Source organism: Misgurnus anguillicaudatus, chromosome 12 (genome assembly GCF_027580225.2).
Source record: "Misgurnus anguillicaudatus chromosome 12, ASM2758022v2, whole genome shotgun sequence".
Taxonomy (NCBI): Eukaryota; Metazoa; Chordata; class Actinopteri; order Cypriniformes; family Cobitidae; genus Misgurnus; species Misgurnus anguillicaudatus.
The window spans coordinates 23,463,134-23,487,783 of NC_073348.2; the positions used below are offsets into that span (position 1 = coordinate 23,463,134).

A 24,650-nucleotide genomic window follows, 5' to 3' on the forward strand; every position below is an offset into this window, starting at 1 on the left:
ACAACTGCCTGAGCTCAAATCTGATATTTACTGATGGAAAGACGTAACACTTCTGCAAACTGCAAAATGAGAAATGTCAATCTGTACATTTTTTATATTAAAGCCGAAGAATTTGTGTTCGCATTAAGGGAACATTCCAGGTTAAATAGAAGTTAAGCTCTATCGACAAAAACTGTGAAATTGTAAACCACAAAAAATGATTTCAGGAATATTTCACACTGACAGTTACATGGTTTCAATGGGAGTCTAGGGGCAGTGTACCTCATATTGCCTTGTTCCAATGTACTGAGCAGATTGCAGATGATAGAACAGAACTACTACTTCACCTTTTGCAATGATAATGTCAACTACAGTAGTGCTAGACTGATATTTCGGTCTTGAAACTTATAGGCAAATTTGACAATCACACCCTTGTGTCAGTGAACACAATTTTTTATTTTATTAAATCAACGATTCTCCCAAAAATAAAAAAGGTAATTGAATTAAGTTATGTGTATTAAACGATGGTGTAAAATGCATGTCTTGTTTGCTATGATATATTCAACCCCGTTTTTAAAAGCAAATGCATTAGTCTAGCTGAGTAAATAAAAAAATTTGGCATGGGTAGTGTTTACAATGCGCTGTATGTGCTCAGAATAAATTATGAGTATCCATATAGCCATAAGTCTCTCCTATTTGCTGCGTAATGCCCTGTCTAGATGACACTGCTCAATCATGAGACAATTGACAAATGAGAGGTGTAGTGACAGGCTGAAACATTAGCGCGGCTCTTGGTACGTCAGTTTGTGGTTTTATGGATGGATTAGAGGTATCATGTGTATTGTGCGCTGTATTGATGGAGGCTAACAACAGTTGCTGTGTCAAATATCCCGTGAAGGGCATGTGAAATATTGCATCTGTCATTTGCTCGGCCTGAGAGACGGACGGCATTCGGCATGTTGTCCGGGGATGGGGAACTGATTGGTTTAGGGTTGCCGAATCAGTCACAGGCTGCAGGTATATCTGTATATCTAAAAGAGGTGAGGGCACAATGCGGTACTGTCTTTCTGTCGAATCTAAAGCTGGGGTAACAAAGGCCAAAGCAAATCATAAAACCCCATCGTTTCCTGCACAAAGGATCCAACAGCAGCATAAGAAAAGGAGACTTTTCATAACCAAAGGGCAAACTGCTTTGGGAACAACGGCGTGATTTCGGCTAGGGGCCACAGATGCATTGGAACGATGTGTGTGAACTTCACATATTGCTTTTCATCTATCTTAAACGGAACGACGTGCCGAGCACTCCGCCTGACCCCCCCTTCTCCACCTGTCAATCATCCCACTGGCAGCGAGCAAAAACCTCCACCGGCCCTGCTTGTCACCCTGTCACTCAAATCTTACCGCAAAAATAAATAGGGGGCAGGAACCAACGCTGTACGCTAGACAGCTGGGGGGGCAGGGATGGCGAGGAAAGGGGGACAACTGCCTTTTTAAATTCATTTTCTCAAAAAGGGATTTCTGTGTAATCTCCCTGAGGTGAGAATCATATTTTAATTAGGTCTACCTCTGCTTAACAGTTCCCCGCCCTGTCTGATCAGAGAGCGTGCCCACCCACTGGTGCTAGCAAGGCTGTCAGCCTCACTCACTTTCAAATCAACCCGGATCAAATCCAAGATGCCAAACATTCATGGTCTTTCCACTCCCTTAAAAAAAAACAAGGACCTTTTACCAATCCATTTCCAAACAGACACGTCACTCAAAACGCATATGTACAAACATAAGGTCATGCATTAATTTGCAGTACGATTTTCTCTGCCAAACACAGACCCGGTAACACGCAGCGCAAACATCTTCTAAACGGTTTCCTAAAATCCATTGCGTTTTCAGTCAGACACACCCTGCGTGGAATCAACAGGAGGTCTTGTTTTAAGGAGCATGTTAAAACGCTTATGTGAGTAGACTATGGTATATTGCACAGCTGAAATGTTAACATGAGCTTTCACCAAGATGTCCAGAGGGATATCTGCATGGTAATTAAGCACAACATCACTAATGGAGGAAAACCTGGAGAGGATAGGTGCGAAAACATATAAGCGGTATTATGGAAGCACTGCCATTGAAATTGGCGATTAAATCGGACAGAACTGAATTTGCGAGGACAACGGTTAAGCTGCAGCTGCTGCGAGAAAGTTTCTGCTCGTGAGAATGACAATATAAATGCATTACACGAAGAAAGCCTCGTACGTCTTTCCCCGAATTTAGTAATGGCTGAACGAAATTGATGCTTGACTATCCTGCTTAGTCCGTGAATTCCCTCCTTGTTTTTTTTTTAGTTTTCTGTCTTATTGTTTTATGACCCTGGCAGCTGCTGTGAGAGCAGTTTGGCTTCAGCAAAAGAAGCTGTTTACGATCGGCACGCTGTTGTCTGGGCAGACGTCAAAGCACAGAATTATGTGGAGACCAAAAGCTCCATTAGTTGGAGTTTTAATTAGCGCACTTGTGTGAGAGGGTCATTAAGAATGATTTGCTGTTGTGATTGAAGACTTGCTGATGGGCGAGACGCAGACCCTGCTGAGCTTGCTTCTGACCCCAACGTATAGATCTACATTTTGGCCAAAACTAAGCAAAAAAGAATAAAACACTTCCCACTGGATCTGGTTATAGCCTGCCAATTGAATTTAACAAAATCAAGCCAACAACATTGTTGAAAACCATCAAAAACCATTGTAGACCAGCGTCATGAGCTAAGCTGGTTTTGACTTTCAAAACTCCTACCGGTTTCTGGGTGTTCCATCTCTCCGATACTGCCGTCAGGGGTGGTCCGTTCGTAGTGGTCCTCTGGCAGGGCGAGGGGGCCAATGCGAGGTCCCGAAGAGCTCTTGCTGCTCGGGGTCTCGGACTCCTCCAAGCCACTGTCGTAGTAACTCTGCTGGGAAGAGTCTTGCTGGTCCTGCATCGGATTGGCAGTGGAAAACGTCACTCTGCGATGGGGAAGCTGGAATGGAGAGGAGGAGAAGGGCCTTCAGTCAAACAACAGTCTAATTATAACTTAGGCCCCAAAACTAGGCTAATTGACCACTAAATTTGTAATATCACACTTCAGCAGACGGGCATTTTCAATCTGTAATTTCCAGAGGGGCGACTAATGAGGAAACGTTTTGTTCAAATTGAGGGGAAACTGTAAAGATGGAACCGCTTATTAGAGCATCTTTTGGCAGAAGGGAAAGAAAAGAAATACCCTCTGATATTATTGCTCAGGTGACCGCGTTGTTTTTTACAAGGCCAATGAGGGCAAACACTCTTGTTGAAATACAGGGACGCAGAGCTCATAAAACAGTGGAAATCACAGATCCTGCAGAAAAGCTTTCATTCCCAATTCCGTGTGAGCTCACAGCTCACAGACTGCAGGGAAGGATCGATCGTGCCAGGCTGCACACACACGCGCACACAGACACACACACAGACAGGCTAACAGAACCATTTTAGAGCAGGAATTAAAGCCATTAAGAGAGCAATTTCAGTTCATATAAAAAGCCCATTAACACAGCCATTTAAAACATATAGAGAGGCCATTAACGCTACGTACTTCTCAAACCCAGACTCGTCTTGCTTTTTCCTTTTAATTGTCGGCAATGTTTATTTATGAGCTCATTTATCAATTTGTTCGCACATTATTTTTCATGAATTTTACCAAAATTCATGTCCAGAGTCCTTAGAAATGCGGCACACTTATAACCAGTGGCGGCGGTGACTTCTTTTTTCGAGGGAGCTCGATGCGAAGTTCATCACAACATGTATGTAGCCCGTCATGTGTGTGGTTTGTAATTTCAAAATATGTGATCTGCGCGTCAAGTTATCATATGTGCATCACGTGTCTTGTCAAAGTAAGTGCCTGCTGCAGACGTGTCGAAATGGTTTATGATAAAACAGACGTTTGCGTTTGCCAGATACTCGCATAATCTCATGTGTAATCACAGTTTACTGTTAAGGAAGTGTTGTGCGTGTATTTTGTCAACGTGAGCATCTCTTTTATCATAAACGGTTTTGACGTGTGTGCAGCAGGCACTTATTTTGATAAAACACGTGATGCACATGGTTCACATAACGCAACAAACACATATTTGTAATTTGCGTCCCTCGAATGAATAGTCACGAGCCGCCACTGCTTATAACAACGGTAATCCATGCATTGTGACTAGTCAGTTAAAACACTGTAACACTTACATACAGTACTACATACAGAAAATGTGTAGCTTCTTACGTCGCAATACATTCATAATTGAAAGTAGCTAACTGCACAACTACATAAACTACATACTGTATGGGGGAGTAGGTTATACAATTAACTTCAACATTATCTATCTGACTATCAGTGTGATCGACTAATTTTTATTTTTAACAAGTTAAGTATATAACGTGATTGTTTTAATGTACAGATGAAAAGTATTCTGTATGTATATGAATATGCAAATTTGGGGCAGCTGCATTTAAAAGAGGAAACAAAAATAGTAAAAACAGCTGCAATGAGTTGTTTCATTTTAACATCACAATATTTTTTAGATTAAAAAATAAAGTGCAAGGAGTTCCAGAAGTACAATTGTGATGATTATAATGAATCATTTTACTACTTCCCAACACTATTTAAGAGAGACATAACTAGAAAAACATCTTATATAGCCATGGTGATGCTGTATGACCAAAGAAGGCTTTGTAGTTAAAGTTCCCAAGAACAGGAAAGTCCCGGTTGCATTGTGATGTATTTCCGAGTGAAACGGAATATCACACCCAGAAGGATAAAGCGTGCGTGGTTTGTGTTTCCACTGCGAATTGATTAGATATGGAAAAGTAGGCGTGTCATTTAGAAATGGAACTTGCGGGGTTAACAAATGCTCCGCCCAAGGCGTCTAGCTGACCTCATCAGAGAACGATCACAACAAGAGGGTGGATGTACATTTTCAGATTTTGAAGTTTTAAAGGGCACATGAATAAAAAAAGACCTACACATATTAATTGTTTATAACGAACACTGCGATATTCCAATAAAAAAATAAGAATGTGATTTCATAGGGACTTTAAGCTATAATAGTAAAAAACTAATAAGCCAGCATACCACATGGGCACCTTCATCCAAAACACAACATATGCTGGCGATCAGCTATGCTGTTTTCTCGGCAGGGAAGTTAGTAGCGGCACACTACTTTTAGTTAGTTATTCCCCATCACTGCTCTTTATTCTCTCAGACTCATATGAGTTGTAGGCCTGTTCTCGGCATGCTCCCCTGTGCCTTGGTATTTATGGTTAGTGAGGAACTGAAGTGCAAAGAGGAACAATCTCACTGCACAGTAATTACATCGACTTCCTTAGCAAACTCAAACATGGACTCACAGCATGAATCCCTCTGTTGTCTATCAAAGCTTTCACATGAAGAGTGAGATATAGAAGGGAGACTATAGGGCTTTTGTCTCGGGGCAGAAACTTCTAATGTAGTTCTTCTTTTAATTTAGTTATTAATTTGTAGCCTTTGATGTGCAATGACCCACATGCAATGAACAACATTCTTTGGGTGGCAGGCTCTGTAGTCCCTGTTTTATCTTTCGTGAAATGTGCTTATCATACTTTCTAGCAAATGCAAATGGCACTGCTTGATCGTTGTAAAGTGATGGGGTGATTACAAGGCTACAAGTAGTGTGCAAATTGTAGTGTTTGATCTACTGTAAGGGACATACTGAAAGAAAAATCCCCAATTTCAGTTTTATTAGAGAAAGAGCATTATTATGGTTATGAGATTTTAATCGCTAATATTATTGCTATCCCAGGTACCATTCTGGGGTAATGGCATTGTCAGCGACAGGAACTGTGGTTCAAAGCAGACACGTTACCATTTAAACCTAAGAGATGCATTTAGTTGTTTAAATATGGATTCTTGCTTAAACTGCTCCTAAAGGCATTGCTTAAGAGTCAGCAATTTTTCTACCCTGAGCGCTGGAAGCAGCAGCTCTGCGGTTCTACAGATAAGGTAGAGTCTCAGCACTGAGTCTCGCCTTTATCTTCCTCCAGGGGGAGCACTGGAGAGCTTTAATGTGAGTGAAGATGGGGGTGACAGGGCCCTGGCTTTGACTGAAAGTGAGATCGCCTCTAGCCAGTGCAAGTTCAGCACTGATGCTTGGGTTAAAGCAATCCCTGATTAGAATCGACCTGCATGGATTTTGATGACTATAAATGGAGTACAGCTGGGTGTCAAGATGGAGATTGAATTGGAGAAAGAAGGCCTTGTAATGGAGCAAGTGGCTTTCAAACAGTCTTGGATTGGGGAGAGTTTTGGATTGAAAAGCGAGTCTTGGATTGAAGAGGGTCTTGGATTGGATAGACAGGCTTGGACATGTAAAGAGAATCTTGGATTGAAGAGAGTCTTGGACTGGAGACTCAGACTGAAGAGAGAGGGAGTGTTGAGAGACTTGGACTGTAAAAGTAAGTGCTAATCTGCTGGAAACAAATGGAGAACTGTAGAAGGGTTACTGGGGCTGGCTGTAAAATTGGACTGGCCACAAAAAGATTGGACAAAGTAGAGGGGGAACGAGATATCATAAAACAGACAATGGGACCCTGAAGGAAGTTGAGCATGAACAATAGATGGTGAACCTAGAAGTGAATGATGAGGAAATAAATGGAAACTGGACACTGTGCTTAGATTGGAAAAGATTAGAAAAATTGCAAGGAGTTGAGGTCAATAGGAGGAATAATAAAAACATCCTATATTGAATGAATGTGTATTTCACACTTGACAGAAATGAAGGCCTATAGATACTGCAGCAGACAGAGTCTCATGAGTACGAGAAAATGGCATTCGTGAGACTGGGGTGTCGTGCCTCAGAGCGAGTAATGAAGTGTTGCCAGATATCTGTCTATTCATCATTCACAAGGTGTGGTTTGAGGTGAAATACTCCACAAATGGATAGCCGATACACGGGCTGGTTTAAGCTGCAGGCGGAGCGGCGAAACCAAGCTTTTCCTACCAGTGATTCATTCAACCCATTACTCCTGCATGCTGTCATACCAAATGGCGTGAACTATGAGATTTGTCATTAGAAGTGGCAGCTCGATCCCCTGCACTCCTCATACGGCCAATGCAGGCTTTTACTGTGTCAACGCTGTTGGAGCCCCAAACCTTGTACCGGTTTGAAACAGACTGCTTTAGAAGTGTAGCTTTCAAGAGAGAGAGAGAGATAACTATTGGCGGAGAAACTTTCTTGTCTCTCAGGCGCAAAGGGGTTTGCATCTACCAAGCTTTGCTGGTGCAATTAGCCAACAGCGAATGCTAAACATGTCTGACAATAGCTTTCTCTTGCCATCTCCTATTTCAATCCTGAGCTTCCTCTCGGTTCATGCTTCACTCTTTCCTCTCTTTCATGACCACCCCCACTATATTGCTTCCCCGTTTATCCGTCTCTGTGTCTCTTTGATAAGACTAGACTCTTTGAAGACCCTCGTGCCACACTACTTGCCTCCAAGCAATTGCACCTACGAAAAACTGAGAAACTCTGGGAAGATGAGGTGAGAGTCATAAGTATAGAACATAAGAACGAATCCGTGTGCGCCTCCACCCCCCTCTACTCCGCTCAGCTCTCCGATTTTATGCTGGCTGCATCTCTTCCGAGGTGCACTTCTTCATTGTCATGTTTGTTTGCGCAGCTCATTTTTCCTCTGCTCTACATGCCTTCTAAAGAAGCGGCTCATTGATCCTCGCACACGCCCGCAGCCCTGCAGCCTGAATGCTCGCTCAGATCCCCTTTAACTAAAGCATGGTGTGCAAGAGTTCACCCACTGACTTTAACCAAGCGAGAGCGTCGGGGTTCACACTACATCTCCTACTCAGTGTGGGGGCACGAGGGCAGGAAAGATCTCTAAATTAACCATAGGACAGAGGCTGAGAAAACAACTTTCAACATCATATCCACATAATACATCACAACAGACCTTTGCAAAAACTGTACAAATAATTGGCTTAAAAGCATAATCTTTTTTTATGCTAGAAGGCAAATAAAAACAGAAATAGTGTAATTTTAAAAGGAGTCCACAGGTCTCTCAGGGTTTTCGAGTTAACTCCAAGGGGTCTGTGGAGAAGACATATAAAACGCCGCCATGTTTCTACAGTAGCCCTAAGCGGACACACTGTTCTATAGAGTGCTTTTGTTACTACGCTGTATCAGTGTTTGTCCTGCGGCGGCTACCATAGGTGCACTATGCATTTTGGAAAGGAGGGGTGAGCTGTGGACTGCACCTTTAAATACAAGACAAATAAGATGGTTCAGTGCTATCAGATGGCACAGCCAACATCTAATCCATTCCCTTTATTCAGTGTTTAGACTAGAAAAAACAAAATAACTGAATTGGCAATTGAATTATCGGTGTATAGCCTACTTCCTAGACCACAATGGCTGTCATGGTTGACCAAGCTGTTAACCTTTAAAAACTCTTTGGATTTGTGTCCATTGGCGGGACAAGAAGCAAAACAAACATTAATCGACACTCCTATCCATCTCAACTATTCTCCATTCACACCATTTAAATTCAAACCTGCCTTTCCAGTTCCTTCACACCCTCTAAATTTAACCTCTCTCTCCACTTTATTCTCACCTGGCATCTGTCTCTCCCTCACCATCTCTACATGTCTCCCCACCCCACCTTTCTGAAACTAGTCCGCCATTGGGATTTGGAGGAAATTGAATTGAATTATGAAGGAATTTCTCTGCAGTTCGATTGGCATCATTTCCCCCCTCACAATAGAACATCATTCTCATATCTCTTCGTGTGAGAGAATGAAAATAGGCCTGGGCGCCATTCTCTCTCTCTCTCATCCTTTTAAATTGAATTTTTCATATCAGAGGGCACCCGAGACATCCACAGATTCTTTTAGGACTGGGGAGAAAAACCCATTTCATAAAATATGAGAGGTAGGCTATATAACTGTGATTCTCAATGTGAAAAACTTCACGGCGTAGCATAAATAATAAAACAATAGGACACCGGTTATATTTTATAACATTAAATGGAGAAGCTGTATCAGTGGTGCATAAGTGTCCAGTTTTTGAATAGTACAGTTTAATCTGAGCCGATCAGACCCTTATTTCTGCATTAGGCCTAAGGCCTTTTCCCAAAGGAATGTACTTTTCAATCCCACTGCAAGTGTTTGCTTCTGGGGGGGGTTGTTGTCTTAAATTGCATTTCATTTGTGTGGTGTTCTGAAAGTCCTTGTTTTTGAAAATATTGAGTGACTGCGAGGCAGCAGGAATATTAAGCTGCATTGAGAAGGTGGAGGGGATAAAGAAAGGCACTTGAGAAATTAATCCTCTGTATCCATTCCCAAGTGGACACCTTTTTTCCTAACCTCCATTTTTAGAGTTAATTCCTCTGCCCCTATAGCTTCTGGCTGAAAAGCATGAATGGAGATCAATCTCAAATTGCTTTAAAGGGATAGTTCACCCCTGGCTTCATTTACTCACCCTCATGTTGTTCTAAACCTGTATGAGTTTCTTTATTTTGTTAAATATCTAAAAGAAGATATTTTGATAAATGATGGTAAGTTTACCATGTTTTCCTACTATGGAAATCAATGAGTATTGTGTGCTTACCATCTATGAGTAAAATGTCTTCTTTTGTGTTGAACAACATGAAGGTAAGTAAAGACTGAATTTTCATATTTGGGTAAACTACCCCTTTAAGGAACTGATATATAGAGCCATATTTTAATGATCTAAGCGCATTGTTTAAAGCATGCCGCACGGTCTAAATGGGCGTGTCCGATTCCACTTTTGCTAATTAACGACAGGAAAAATGGTTTATGCGCCAAGCACATGGTCTGAAATGGTTGTTCCTATTTTCATAATGAGTTATGGGTGTGTTTTGAGCGTAACGTGCAATAAACCAATGAGAGTCTCAGCTCTCATCCCCTTTAAAAGCCAGTTGCACTGGCACCATGCCGATTCCCTATTTAGATGGCAGAATTTGTAAACTGAAACATTTAGTGGAGGAAAAAAACACAAGTTTAAGATTGATATAAAAAATTGCATTGTTCTCATTTGTATAGATTTTTTTTTTAATTACAACTTTTAAAAGCCATTTTCTTTCAGTCATGGAAGTAAAAATAGCTGAATTTAAATTTCTGTAAATGTATTGATATCCTACATAGTCCCTGTAATCTCATAAAATAGTTTGCAAATATGCAAGAAAAGGTTTGTACTCAAAAAATACTTTATTTGTAACAAACAAGAGATAAAGAATTTGCAAACGTGCGGAGAGCTGTTTCAGCACTCGGACAGTGCCATGGTTTTTTTAAAGTATTACTTAAAAATGTTTCTCATCTCAGTATATCCACAGGTACAGAGTCATCATATACAATAAATCTGTGGGGTAGAATTAAAAAAAAATAGATGCATTTGTTTAAAGCAAAGCATTTATTTACTTACCAGGCTACAGGTGAAGCAGTTTTTTTACGCCTTTTATCGTCCTCATTTATGTCCAAGAGACTCAATAATGATCTTTTACATTTAAATCCTTTAATTGTTTTAATTTAAAAGTGTTTTTTTGCTGCTGCGCATCTGTGTGTGAGCAAACCTGCGTTGTCGTCCCGTTTATAGGCGCATATTACTAACACGCTCTTTAAAGGCGGAGTGCATGATGTTTGAAAGCCAATGTTGATATTTGAAATCACCTAAACAAACACGCCCCTACCCCAATAGAATCTGTTGATAGACCCGCCCCACACATACGCAACCCGGCATTTGATTTGATTGGCTATAAGTGTGTTTTGGTAGTCGGCTCGTCTAATTTTCCAAAGCGTTTTTCAAACATCGTGGACTCCGCCTTTAAATAACAAAAACAATATTGCGCCATAGACTTAAGACCAGTTTTTAGTTGCCTCAAAATAGCAACACGCCAACAATGCGCCTGAACACACCTGGTTTTCAGACCAGAACGCCCATGGATGCAAAATTGGGTGCAAATGCATTTGCTATTTAAACAACATTGCGCCATGTTGAAACTAGCAAAAGACACTTGTGTCGCCACATGTATGATAGGGCCCATAATGTTATTGCGGCAACAGATGACAAAGACTTTATCACAAGACTTTAGAAGCTTCCCTAGAATTGTTCTTTTACATCACTATTAATAGGCTATGATATGAAGGCCACAAAGATAGTACTCGATTGATAGTTCACTTTAAAAAAAAATCCCTACACTCTTATTGAATAGACTGAGATGACTAACCACACTTTGAATTTTCCCAATGTATAAAATGATAGAGAGAGCATATTAAAAAATGATGTTTAATTAGAAGCTAGAGAGCTCTTTCATCTCCAGCACAGAGCGTTCTGCCACGGCCATGGAACTAGGACGAAACTCCTCTATTGATCCATCCGAGTGGACCCGAGGTTTGGCAGCAGCCTAACTGTGTTCAACCAGCCGTGAAAAATAGCGCTTAGAAATGTTTTTATCTGCATCAAGGTTGGCTCGCTCGCATGCCTTTTCCTTGCTTTTGAAATGGGAAGGACGCCTTGTCCGGGGTGCTGTTCGCAACTATCAAAGGGATTCTAAGACCCCAAGCAAATACATCAACAAATCTATTCACATCTCATCCTCCGCCCTTTTTAGCCGGTGGTTGGGAAACACGGAGGGGGACTGATGAATTTGCAGCTCTGTCCTTTTAAAGAATTAAAAGATGATTACAAATGGGTGACTACAGCCACGGCTTCAGCTGGGTCTACAATTGAGGGAGGTTAGTCTCTGACAAAGAAAACGTAGCAGAATAAAACTCACTGCCGTAAGCCAGAAACAAACTATCTTGAAGCCTGGTAATCAGAAAGCATTGATCCGACATTTCCAATTAAGTGAGGATGCATGTAGAGTTGAAGAGTTTGTGATTATGCATTCATGCGTGTGCGTGCAAAGGCAAAGTGTTTGTCTGTGCTTAGTGTGGTGTGATAATGGCTTAAAAGTCAAGGCTTTCGCTCGCTCGCTCTATTCACCTCCTCTCTCATGCTGTTTTCTCTTTGTGCATTTTAATTCAAACTAAAACAAGTGAACCAAATTCCTACATTGTTCTGTTTTAGTTTGAGAGCAGGCGCTGAATCTGTGCCTACTGAACTCAGCAGAAAAGTCATCATTCATAAAAATCTACTTATAATAAAGGGCATTTTGATTATGGAACCTGATTGGATGGGTCACATTTGCAGCACATTAGTTAAATTCTATAGTGTCGTGCCAAATGCTTGGCAACAATACCAGCCTACATTTAGGATAATGAACTGCATTACTTGGCAGAAGAATTGTTTAGAATGACTTCTTTTTGTGTGGCGTCTTTAATCAAATTGCTGTTACCACTATTATGCGTTCTGTTAGGCCTATACAGTCCTTACCTAGAGAAATAAATGGAAAGCGTATGGATTACTGTTTTAGTATCATGTTTTTAATTAAAGGGGACAGAGAATGAAAAACCATTTTTTCCTTGTCTTTGTTGAATAATGGTAGTCTACCCACATACAAAAAGTGCCAAACATGCTAAACATCTCAGTTTCATAGAAATTCCTCTTTTAGAAATGTCAGCCAGAAAATGGCCCAATATGAAAAACTGATGCTTATGACATCACAGGCATCTAACTGCCCTTCCACTTTAAAATAATTGGCTACATTTTTTGAGTGGCAGCAAAGTCAGCCAATCAGAAATGAGATTGCAAGTTAAGCCAGTAGGGGGAGCCAAATAGGTGCAGAACCACTTGTTTAAAATCCCCCACCCTAATTGACGAGATATCTCGTCAATTAAGAGAAAACGCTTCCCCGCCAATGACAAGATTTTCCGTCTTTCCGCAATACTGCTATTATCCACCACTTCCGCAACTTATACAACCCGGAAGTATCGCCTCACGTGAAAGAGAAAGAACTCCGTGTATGTTTTAAAGATCGCTCTGCATCTGATCTCTATCAAAAGTCCTTCACAAAAATGGAATTATTTCAGCTTTTTGCTCAAAATTGGGTGTTTTTGAAGAAACCTACCCATGTTTGAGAGGTGATTACAAGAGAACTAATAGAGGTAGGATGAAACGTTTTTTTTTTTGTTTGAAAGCAGAGGGTCTGTTCTTTCATCTGATATATTGTTTGTTTATATATTTAAAGAAGAAAATTTTCTGAAAGGCATTAAACTTTTGTGAAAATCATGAAAAATGCTGGCGCTGGCTGGCAACTTTTTTTAAAAACGCTAGCGGGAAAGAGTTAAAGTCGCCATGAAACGGAACTAGCAAGTGTCTTATTATCCCAGTGGTGACGCATATCAGAGTTAAACTGCTTCTGAAAATGAAAAAAGAAAGGTCTGGACTTGAATTCGTCCATCGAAAATTGATTGGACAGTTGGAAGTTGCCTCATTTTGCTATTTGCTAATCGCTGCAATCTTTTCCCGGGCACCGCCCACCCACCATACCCCGTGACCGGAAGTAAAGAGATATTGTAGTGAGGAGATTAGCGTTTTTGATTAAAGATTATTAGGACACATGAATAAAAAAAAAAGATGAAGCTCAAAGATAAGTCATTTGTAAAAAAAATACCACAATATTAACAATATTAAAAGAAAATTATTTTTTTTATTTAAATTTTATTGTGATTTTAATATTTATGTATAGATAAACACACATAGTACTTTTAGAGTACTTTTAAGAATGTCTTTTTTAATGTAGCAAGACTATTAAGTATGTGTTTAACTTTAATTGTATTGTTTAAAGGAACAGTATGTAAGAAATTTATATCAATTAATCATACAATGGTCCTGATATGTCACTAGACATTAAGAAATCATTTTCATTTCAAATACTTATATCACTGACAACAGTGGTCTGGCCAGGATATTGTCATTTAAAAAGTGGAGTTGCAGCACTCAACTGATGTTTATGTTGTCATTTTGTGTATTGGCCACGAGCTGTGTGATTGTAGTACCAGCTTTAGCCACAATCCTACATACTGTTCCTTTAAGATCTTTAGTTTTTAATTCACATGATTCATAATACAAACCGAACATTATACAGAGAGTGCGGATATGCCATTTTACCTAATGCTTCAACTCCTCTGTCCTTGCGTCTTCCCTCACATCCTAGGTGGGTGGAGCTAAGATGCAAGAAAAGGAAGCAAGGAAAGGAAACGAGGATGCACAAAATAAGAAGCACCCCTTGTAGTACACTGCAAAGTTGCTTTGGATAAAATCATCTGCCAAATGCACAAATTCAGAAGAAAACCCCATAATGTCAATCCAATCTAACACATCTGATTTAATCCATTATCTTGTGAGCAGAGTGCTACATGACTGAAACAGGTGTGTCAGATAAGAGGGGCTATTAGGGGTCTTCCAAGAATACGGTAGGAATTACTGGATTAATTTGATAATGGCACAATCATTTCACAAAATAAAAAAATAAATGCCTAGGTATTTCCTACAAACTGCTGAGAATCTGTACAAATTGAATGCAAGCATGAATTTATGCCTGAACCTTCTGTCAGGCAAATATTGAAATGCACTGACCTTCACAATTCAACCCTCTGCTGAAAACCAGTATTTTCATTAAGCAGAGCAATTCGACCCTAGAAGCAGATTTTTCTTGCTTTTGGATCTTTGTTCATAGATGGCTCATCGTCTCTCATGGAAATCAAAGAGTGAGTCAGCTAGCTGGGGATTAGATAGGCAGACGGGGTGGGAGACAAGATCTCTCTGAGCAGGAACTGTAGACTTGAATCTGCATTTAGTTATACATCAGTGTTATGCAGCCAATCAGAGAGCTGGGATTTGAGGTCTTGTCTTTACTGAGCTTTACCGGGGTGTTTGTAGGTCAGTGGGCTAATCGAGAGCCAGGGGTGATCGGAGTCTGCAGCCAGCCCTGACCTCCATTACATTACTGCAGGACATTTATTGAGATCCAGATAGTGAGAAAGACAGAAATACCCATTAGTACCATGTTAAAGCAATTCAGTCCAGTGAATTCTGACCACAGACTCCAGGATGGGAGCAGAGAGATGCCCTTAGCCTATATGTAACGCAGCACATCCGCGGCTATAACACTTCAGGGAACTTATCAGTGCACCCATCCCGTCAAATACACAATGAGCTTTCAACTCCTCTCAAATGTGCACTGATCCTCACAGCTGTAACCACGATAGATGTTTTTACAATTGGCTTGGAAAGAAAGGGAACAAAAATGGCAAAAAGGACCCGACACATGGTCTCGATCCCTGCGGATACATGCAGCCATACCATATTTTCCAGTCTGCGAATCTGGGGAACGCTACATGTGTTATAACCACTTCCAGCCAGTAGGGATCAGGAATTAAAGGAACAATTCACCCAAAAATAACAAAAATGTTTATCTTCTCTCGTGATTTCCCAATCTGAATGACGTTCAAGCAACTGTTTTGCTTTCATGCAATGAAATGAATGGTCCAAAAATGACTATAAGCCCCATAAAAGTAGTTTATATGACTAGTGCACACAGTCCCTAAATGATGCCCTCTGCCATCTCATTTGCGTAATTTAAATGCTTCATATCAAAGCGCACGTCATTTTGCCATTACAGTACATCAAACAACATTTACTCCTATGTGTCTTGTCATTGACATTATAGCTGGCACAGTGCGTCTTGATGTGCAATGTTTCAAAATTACACGGATGGGAGAACGATTTGAGAATGGGGAAAGCATGTAGATCAGTCAGTTAATGTTTATTATTGTTTTGCAGAAAAACGAAAGTCATATGAGTTTGAAGAACATAAATGATGAGAAAATTTCCATTTTTATGAGAACTGATCTTTTAACTATGTTTACAGATGCAAACAAAACAATATGCAAGACATTATTACTACATTAGTTAATAAATCGTCTCTCGGCTTTAGATAATGTAGTACACGAAATGCTAAAGTGTTCCTGAAAATCTGATTTTCGGGTGAAAGGAAGTTATTTTGTTCTCATGTAACAGTACATTTACTGTTACTTCTGCTGGTCATATATTAACAGTGTCTCTTGATGCATTAACTGTCTGTAGTGGCTATTGCGTCTTTGAACCCTTAACATCAACTAATTCAAACTCTGGGAATATTATAAATGGATGTTATTACTTAACGCTTTCTCAGCTATTGAATTGCTGTCTAACTTGTGATGAATATGCACACATACTGTACTCTAAAAGTGTTTAACTACAAAACTGGCTTGATTGAAGATACATCTAGGCTTGACTATACTAAACTAAATATAATATAATACCGTAAGGGTTATTAGCTGTAGCATAAAATTATTATATGACAAAACAATAAACCTAATTAATATTCATTTTGAACTTATAATTGAACAGGTACTTTTTTGATAAATCTATGTGTAGCTATCTGTAGTATCTAACTAATGTACTGTAGCTATCTGTGTCTTATGGAAACAAAGAGAGGCCATGCACTATTATTATTTTTGCTTGGTTGTTTTTTTTTCATGATCACGAATTTCTTGTTATCTCAAGATAACAAAAGTTGTTTTCTAGTGATCACGACTTTATTTTCTCATGAACTCGATATAGCAAAAGTTGTTTTCTCGTGATCACGACTTAATTTTCTCATGATTTTGAGATAACAAAAGTTGTTTTCTCGTGATCACGACTTAATTTTCTCATGAACTTGATATAACAAAAGTTTTTTTCTCGTGATCACGACATAATTTCTTGTTATCTCGAGATAACAAAAGTTGTTTTTTGTGTGATATCGACTTAATTTTCTCATGATCTTGAGATAACAAAAGTTGTTTTCTCGTGATCACGACTTAATTTCTTGTTATCTCGAGATAACAAAAGTTGTTTTCTCGTGATCACGACATCATTTCTTGCTATCTCAAGATAACAAAAGTTGTTTTCTCGTGATCACGACTTAATTTTCTCATGAACTCGATATCACAAAATTTGTTTTCTCGTGATCACGACTTAATTTTGTCATGATTTTGATATAACAAAAGTTGTTTTCTCATGATCACGACTTAATTTTCTCATGAACTCGAGATAACAAAAGTTGTTTTCTCGTGATCAAGACCTAATTTTCTCATGAACTTGATATAACAAAAGTTTTTTTCTTGTGATCACGACTTAATTTCTTGTGATCACGACATAATTTCTTGTTATCTCGAGATAACAAAAGTTGTTTTTTGTGTGATAACGACTTAATTTTCTCATGATCTTGAGATAACAAAAGTTTTTTTTTCGTGATTCCGACTTAATTTTCTCATGAACTCAATATAACAATAGCTTTCTTGTGATCACGACTTAATTTCTTGTTATCTCGAGATAACAAAAGTTGTTTTCTCGTGATCACGACATCATTTCTTGCTATCTCAAGATAACAAAAGTGATCACGACTTAATTTTGTCATGATTTTGATATAACAAAAGTTGTTTTCTCATGATCACGACTTAATTTTCTCATGAACTCGAGATAACAAAAGTTGTTTTCTTGTGATCACGACTTAATTTCTTGTGATCACGACATAATTTCTTGTTATCTCGAGATAACAAAAGTTGTTTTTTTGTGATCACGACTTAATTTTCTCATGATCTTGAGATAACAAAAGTAGTTTTTTTTTTCGTGATTACGACTTAATTTCTTGTTATCTCGAGATAACAAAAGTTGTTTTCTCATGATAACAACTTAATTTTCTCATGAACTCGATATAACAAAAGTTGTTTTCTCGTGATCACGACTTTATTTCATGTTATCTCGAGATAACAAAAGTTGTTTTCTCGTGATCACGACTTAATTTTCTCATGAACTCGATTTAATAAAAGTTGTTTTCTTGTGATCACGACTGAATTTAGAACCATCTCCAAAGTAATAATGTACACGTTTCTATCTTCAATATTATTAAACAGCTTATTTAAATAAATATCAAAAATCTAAAAGCATTATAGCTGACAACCACATGAACACATTGGTTTTGTGACTTTGTCATTCCAGTTAAGTCATGCTATTAAAACTTGTATATTATGGAGTAACTTTAAAGACGGTCCTTAAATTCACCACTATCAAATTGTCAATATTGACGAATCTATTTCTGCTTCAGCGAATCCCTGATTCAAATAAAATCTCATTTGTCATCCATGCAAATTTAGCAAAATATGCTTTTGCTGTTTACAGACAAAACAACACTTTAATCACATCACAAGAATACAACTTTTGTTATGTCGAGATCACGAAAAAAACATCTTTTGTTATCTCAAGATAATGAGAAATTAAGTCGTAATCACAAGAAAACAAGCAAGCAAAATAAATATAGTACACGACCTCTCTCGACTTCCTTAGTATCTCTTTTAGTAGCTAGCATTGCGCTAGCCAAGAAAAGTTGTGGGTTCAAATCACTGGGAAAACACAGTCTGATATAAATGTATACAGTAAATGTATCGTAATTCACTTAAAATGCATACATGTAATCTGCAGGATATTACAGGATGTGTAAACAACAATATAATAAAATGTTTCATTTAAATGTTTAAATTGTTTAAAAAAATTCACCAAATAGCATTTTTTATTTAGGGTTCTAGCTATCAATCTGCCCCACAGTTCTGATTACCCAGATTGCAGCTATATATATATATATATATATATATATATATATATATATATATATATATATATATTAGAAGAGGGGGCACTTTAGTATTTTGCAAAATGTGAACTTTCCTACCCGTTCTCACCAAGATGCGTACAAATGACACGCAGTGTGATTATTGTGCAATAGATACGCCAAATTCCGATTTTGCGTGAATATGATACGCCAGTCCTTCCCATTCACTTATATGGCGAATCATTTTGTGACGTTTTATTTATTGTTCTCTAATTTGTTTTCTGTTTTTTAAACCATTTTCGCTTGGGTTTAGGGTTAGATTTCACATTTGTTTAAGCAGGTTATTTAATATACAGGTTTCTCTATGTTTTTATCTATATTTAAGCCATGGTCGCTTGGAGTTGGGGTTTGGGTTAGGATGTCATTTTTATATAATAAAAAGTTGTTCTAACCCTAAACCCAAGCGAAAATGGTAAAAAAAACAGAAAACAAATGAGAAAACAATAAATAAAACGTCACGAAACGATTCGCCATATAAGTGAATGGGAAGGACTGGCGTATCATATGCACGCAAAATCGGAATTTGGCGTATCTATTGCACGATAATCACACTGCGTGTCATGTGTATGCTTTTTTGTGAGATTGGGTTGGAACTTTCTAATGTAATATTGTTTTGTGATTTGACTAGAAGAGCCAGTCACACACACTGGGGGTTGTTTTGTTAGATTGTGGCTGGAAAAATGTTTTGAACAGAACACACTGATAGTTTCCTAAACAACCCAGCATTCTGTCATTTTTAACCCAACGGTGTCTTTTGTTCAATATTCACCCAGTCATGGTTTAAAAACAACCCGCCATTTTTGAGTGCACAATGCAACTTGTAAGATGACACTGCTGTTGATAACAACCGCAATGACCATTCAGCAAAAAATTAAAAATAACACGTTTCACGCAGTGTCACAAAATTGGGCATGAAGAAAAGTGTTGGGGACATACAGTTTCCACAGCAGAGAACGGCTCAATGTTTATGCCAAAAATCAATAATGGCTGGACTATACAGTACTATGCAAAAGTCTTAGGCCACCACCACCACCAGACTTGTTGTTTTAGAAGTTTTGATGTCCATCCATATTTATTTTTCAATTTATTTTATTAAGATAGAAACAGAAAATACAGGAAATATGTACAAAAAAAATTCAGAACTAAATGTCTTCTTTAGGCATTGTCTGTGTTTAGTGTGACCTCTCTTGGCACTAAACACATCTTGAGTGTCTTTGAGCAGAAAAAAGTATAAAGACTTTAAAATTAGAAATTAGGATTTAATTTTATTTAGATTTATAAGATCCTGCAGTTTCCTGCTATTGCTCAAGTGGAAGGGGAGTTTACATCAGTTTACATTTTTATACTGTTTTTAATACTATATACACATTTCCTGTATTTCTGGATGTATTCTATTAAAGAGACTGAGAAACAATAACAATTATATATGATCACTATAACATTGCAAAACAACAGGCATGGTGGCCTAAAAAGGCTTTAAAATATTTTAACTCAAAATAACTATATGTCAAATTATATATCTCACTGAGTTACTTCTGTTCATAATTCTTTGTTTACTCATTGGTTGAAATGAAAGATTGATTGAAACTCGAAACCGACTTAACAGAGAGACTTTCAATCAGTGTGAAACATTATTAAAACATCAAATAGCTCCAACACTCCTCCCCGTCCTATTCAACTGAATACAAAGGCAAAACACACTTCATTTTCGCTGTTGCTCTCACGCATACACTACCATATACACGTACACACCCCATCCTCATAGTTAATACATCAAACAGCATTAGCTCACAGTATTGGAAAGCCTCAACGCATGCTTTTGACTGACTCTTTCTCTCCTACACACAAACACATACACAACGTGCTGCCAGTGTGTATACTGTATCTGTGTCACAAGGCTTGTGTAATATTATGTTGAAAGTGATGCGCTGTCTAACCTGCCAGGGAAAACTGCTGTAGGAACAGTTTACGAAAGAACTGACAAATGTCCAGATTCTTCAGTAAGACCCAAACTTCTGAAAGCTCATATGAATCTATGAAGCTCTATTTATTATCACTGTCTAATCTAGCAATGTCTCAGCGTTCACAACGTGGCCCATTATCGTGCCTTACATACATGGCTAAAACATCCATATTCATGAAGATATCTTTTATTTGCTCGTAATGGAGGTTTGGATTAAAATGCTCCTGAACCAGCTTTATTGGCTCTTAAACCCATAAAGGCCTTTGGCATCTAATGAAATGGCCAGGTGGTCCATTAGATTTCCCCTCAAAAAAGACATTAATTAGCTCACGAGCTGAATAAAACTCCATGTAATTAACACTGATGGACAGAGCTCTCGTCCATTTTCCCTTTTCATGGAAAACAGTGCGTGGTGTCCATCCCCTTTTTATTTCATCAGCGCTGTAATTATGCTATTGATATTCATTATTAGTTTTCAAACAAGCCTTTGTGAGTGTGGCGCGGTTGTTAAATCTAGGTAGACGAAAATAAATAAGCCCCATTGTGGATCCGCTTCTCCGCTCCGCCCAAGTCTGGCCTTGTTTTCTTATTTTTCCCTGTTTATTTGCTACATCCGTGCCATATTCCGCCTCGAACGCAGGAATAAAGGAGATGTTTGCCGTTCTCTGCATTGGCCTCGGCTTTCTGTAGGCATTACAAAGGAATAACCGCCGTTCTATGAAGTCTTAAATGCGCCCTGACAATCTAAGACCCACTTGTTATGCCAACTTGGTATTAGTACTGACACGGTACTATTTGGAAGCTGAAGTGGTGTTATCTTCAATTACCTGATCATTCTCTGAGTGAGCAGGTAATCCATGAAAAAGTGCATTTGGCTTTAAGGATAGAGAATGTCTCTATTTTTTTCCACTCTGTTGTCTCCCCCGTCCTCGGCGGACACGTTTCATTAGCTTAAACCAGCAGCGGTAGGAAACTCGTTGCGATGACACTCGGTAGATGGATTTCTTATGTTTGAGATCCATCCTGAGAGACTTCCTCCAGCCCTGCTTGTGGCTTTATAAGTGGGGTGTATAATATTTATAAGTGGGAGTGACGTTTGGGAGTGTTTGGGAGCGTGAATGCATAAATGCAGCGGTCATTTTAAAGACGCCGGCACTTGTTCCCTGAAAAGCGATTGCGTCACATGACTGCACTCTGCAGTCTCTGGAGCATCTGAAAAGAAATGAGTGTGGGCCATTATCTTTAACCGTCCAACGGTGCAGACACAAACATCTTTTCGGATATAAACCGTAGAAGTCCTTCCCCCAAGACCGCGTTCAATAACGCAGCCCTGCTAACATCAGATTAATGAGGCCTGCCTGGCATGTGCACCAAACTCTCGCTTAATAACATCACTTCTTTTTTGAGCCGTGCAGAACAACGCAAACCAATTTAGAAGAACTGCAGCTGCCCGAATTCCCCATAAATCTCCCCCGTCGTTTGGCCTGCCATTGCTGCTGTGGTATCTTTATGGGGATGGCAGGAGAGCCTAGTGAATCTCTCTTGAGCTATTTGAAATCTACTGAGCTGACCAAGAGTGCTTTTTACATGGACTAGACTTTTTGGTGTAGAATCGGTATTCAGGAATCAAGTGCACACCAGTTCATGTGAACTAAATCGCAGCAGGGAACCGCTATTGATGGCGTATAATTTACGTCTTTGCACGCTTGCGTTCACGTTTATTTTGGTGCAATGCACTTCTTATACATGCTTGTCTCGAAATTAATTGCCTTTGGAGAGCAGTTTGAGTTCTTTGAATGCAATATGTCTTGCAATATGTGGCAGAGCTTGGCAGGCTATCGCCTCTTCCGCGTAAAGTTTTGCTAGTAAATCTAATGTGACAAAAACATGAATAAAACAGTGAAGCTGACATTGTCTCACCCTGAATCACTACCTTGTTAAACAGTGGTAAACAGCAGTCACTAATGGTGTTGTGCAAAGAAAATAACAACCACAAATTATATCCTTTTAATATCTCTGTTGTTTCTACTGGATAGCAAAGGAACTAAAATGAGATATTAAAGGGCACCTATTATGCAATATCCACTTTTAGAAAGTGTTTGGACATAATGTGTGTTGGCAGTGTGTGAACACAACCACCCTACAATGAAAAAAATGCACCTGCTCTTTTTTTAATTATCATTAAATCAAAGCAGTCTCGTTAGACATGCCGTTTTGATTCTCTTATCAATGTGAGGTCACATTGTTAAAGCCCTGCCCACTTACAGTCCTGCATAACCATAATTTCCACCATCAGTGAGTACTCTGTCCACTAGATACTATTGTCTTAGACTGTATCTTATCAATGTAAGGTCACATTGATAAAGCCCCGCCCACTTACAGTCCTGCATTAGTTTCCACCATCAGCGAGTTGTACTCTATCCACTAGATACTATTGTCTCAGACTGTATCTTATCAATGTAAGGTCACATTGATAAAGCCCCGCCCACTTACAGTCCTGCAATAGTTTCCACCATAAGCGAGTTGTACTCTATCCACTAGATACTATTGTCTCAGACTGTATAAATCGAATCTATTTTACTGAAAGTGCTCACTGTCTGTTGGTAAGGGAGTGAGGAGCTATAGCTCATTTGCATTTAAAGGTACAGACATTAAAACAGTGCGTTTTGCTCCCACCCAAATGCAATAGAGGGATTTTGGACATGCTATAATAAATGATCTTTGTGGTATTTTCAGCTGAAACTTCACAGACACATTCTGGGCACACCTGAGACTTATATTACATTTTGTAGAAAGGCCATAATAGGTGTCCTTTAAACAACTGAGATATTCATTTTTTTATTGCTAAAACACAAACACAATTCTCTGAACCAAATTCCCAAATGGGGTAAACCCATTGGTCAAATCATTCACCTTTTTGGCAAAGCCTTAAAGAAGTTCAGGTAGTTTAAAGGTGCAATTTGTATAAAAGCACCAGAATGATGGGTTTGTTGACTCTAACTCAACCACTGATGGCCATCAATGAGATGGGAACAAGAAATCATGCTAACACATGAGGTAATCAAGTTTTATAAATGTTGCCTTTGGTGACATTGTTTTATTTCATTATGTAAGGTTTCATGTAACGTTCAAAATGCAATTGTTAGTCATAGATGTTACAGTATTAGTCCAATACGATGGTGTGTTAATACAACACAGAATTAAGTGTTCAGATTAACAAACTTACTATAAACAAGCAAGTGGCCCGACAGACGCTATTACTTCCGCATTTGTCCACGACACTGTTGTCATGTGGTTTCTATGTCAGTAGAGGCGGTAACAAAGGGTAACATTGATATATTAACATTATTGGCAGGCGACTGCACTGCCCCATGTCAATGTTTAGAATGGCAATTTTCTCATAATTTACAAGTAGTTGAAAACATTAAAGATGTTGTAAGTAATCCACTGGAAAAATATATATAATACTGGACTAGTGTTTTTTTTATTTTACTGCAAATATCTTACAAATTGTACATTTAATACTATTTGTAAAACTTGTTCACTTCTTTTACAAAACTCTAAACACAAACTTCCGACTCACATTTAAATCACACCAAAAATGGAAGAAGAATTGGAGTAGAATGAGGTGGAGGTGGTAGATGAGGATGTTTATGTGTAAGGAGTGGTGGATGAGGAGGAATATGAGGATAAGCAGGACCCTAGAGGCAATGCAACTGGCATGGGATGTGATAGGTGTGGAGGGATATCTTCTCTTTCCTGGAAAGCGACAATGTTGCCAGTGATGTGGATAAAGCCTTGTGGCTGGACCTGCATGAAGATGGGATGCTGAGACAAAATTAATTTCTCATTTACTTTGGTTTTGCATTTGTACATTGTTGAGTACTGTAACATGCTCTTCATATTGAGGCTTCTTTGATATTTGGGATTTTTGTGATATTTGTGAAATTTAAGTAGCAGTAAAATAAGGCAAAGTCTCAATTTAATCTCATCACTTACTGTATGTAACAAGTAAGATATTACAGCCCAGTCTCAC

The 24,650-nt window shown here is 38.8% G+C and overlaps 1 protein-coding gene across 1 annotated transcript in view; it reads right to left on the reverse strand.

The window, feature by feature from the left end:
* pcdh1a (protocadherin 1a) overlaps positions 1 to 24,650 on the reverse strand; it is a 92,597-nt gene that overhangs the window by 26,118 nt on the left and 41,829 nt on the right. The window contains exon 4 of the mRNA XM_055208691.2: positions 2,755 to 2,974. Within this exon, the coding sequence (XP_055064666.1) occupies positions 2,755 to 2,974 (220 nt within the window). The remainder of the gene's footprint in view (positions 1 to 2,754; positions 2,975 to 24,650) is intronic.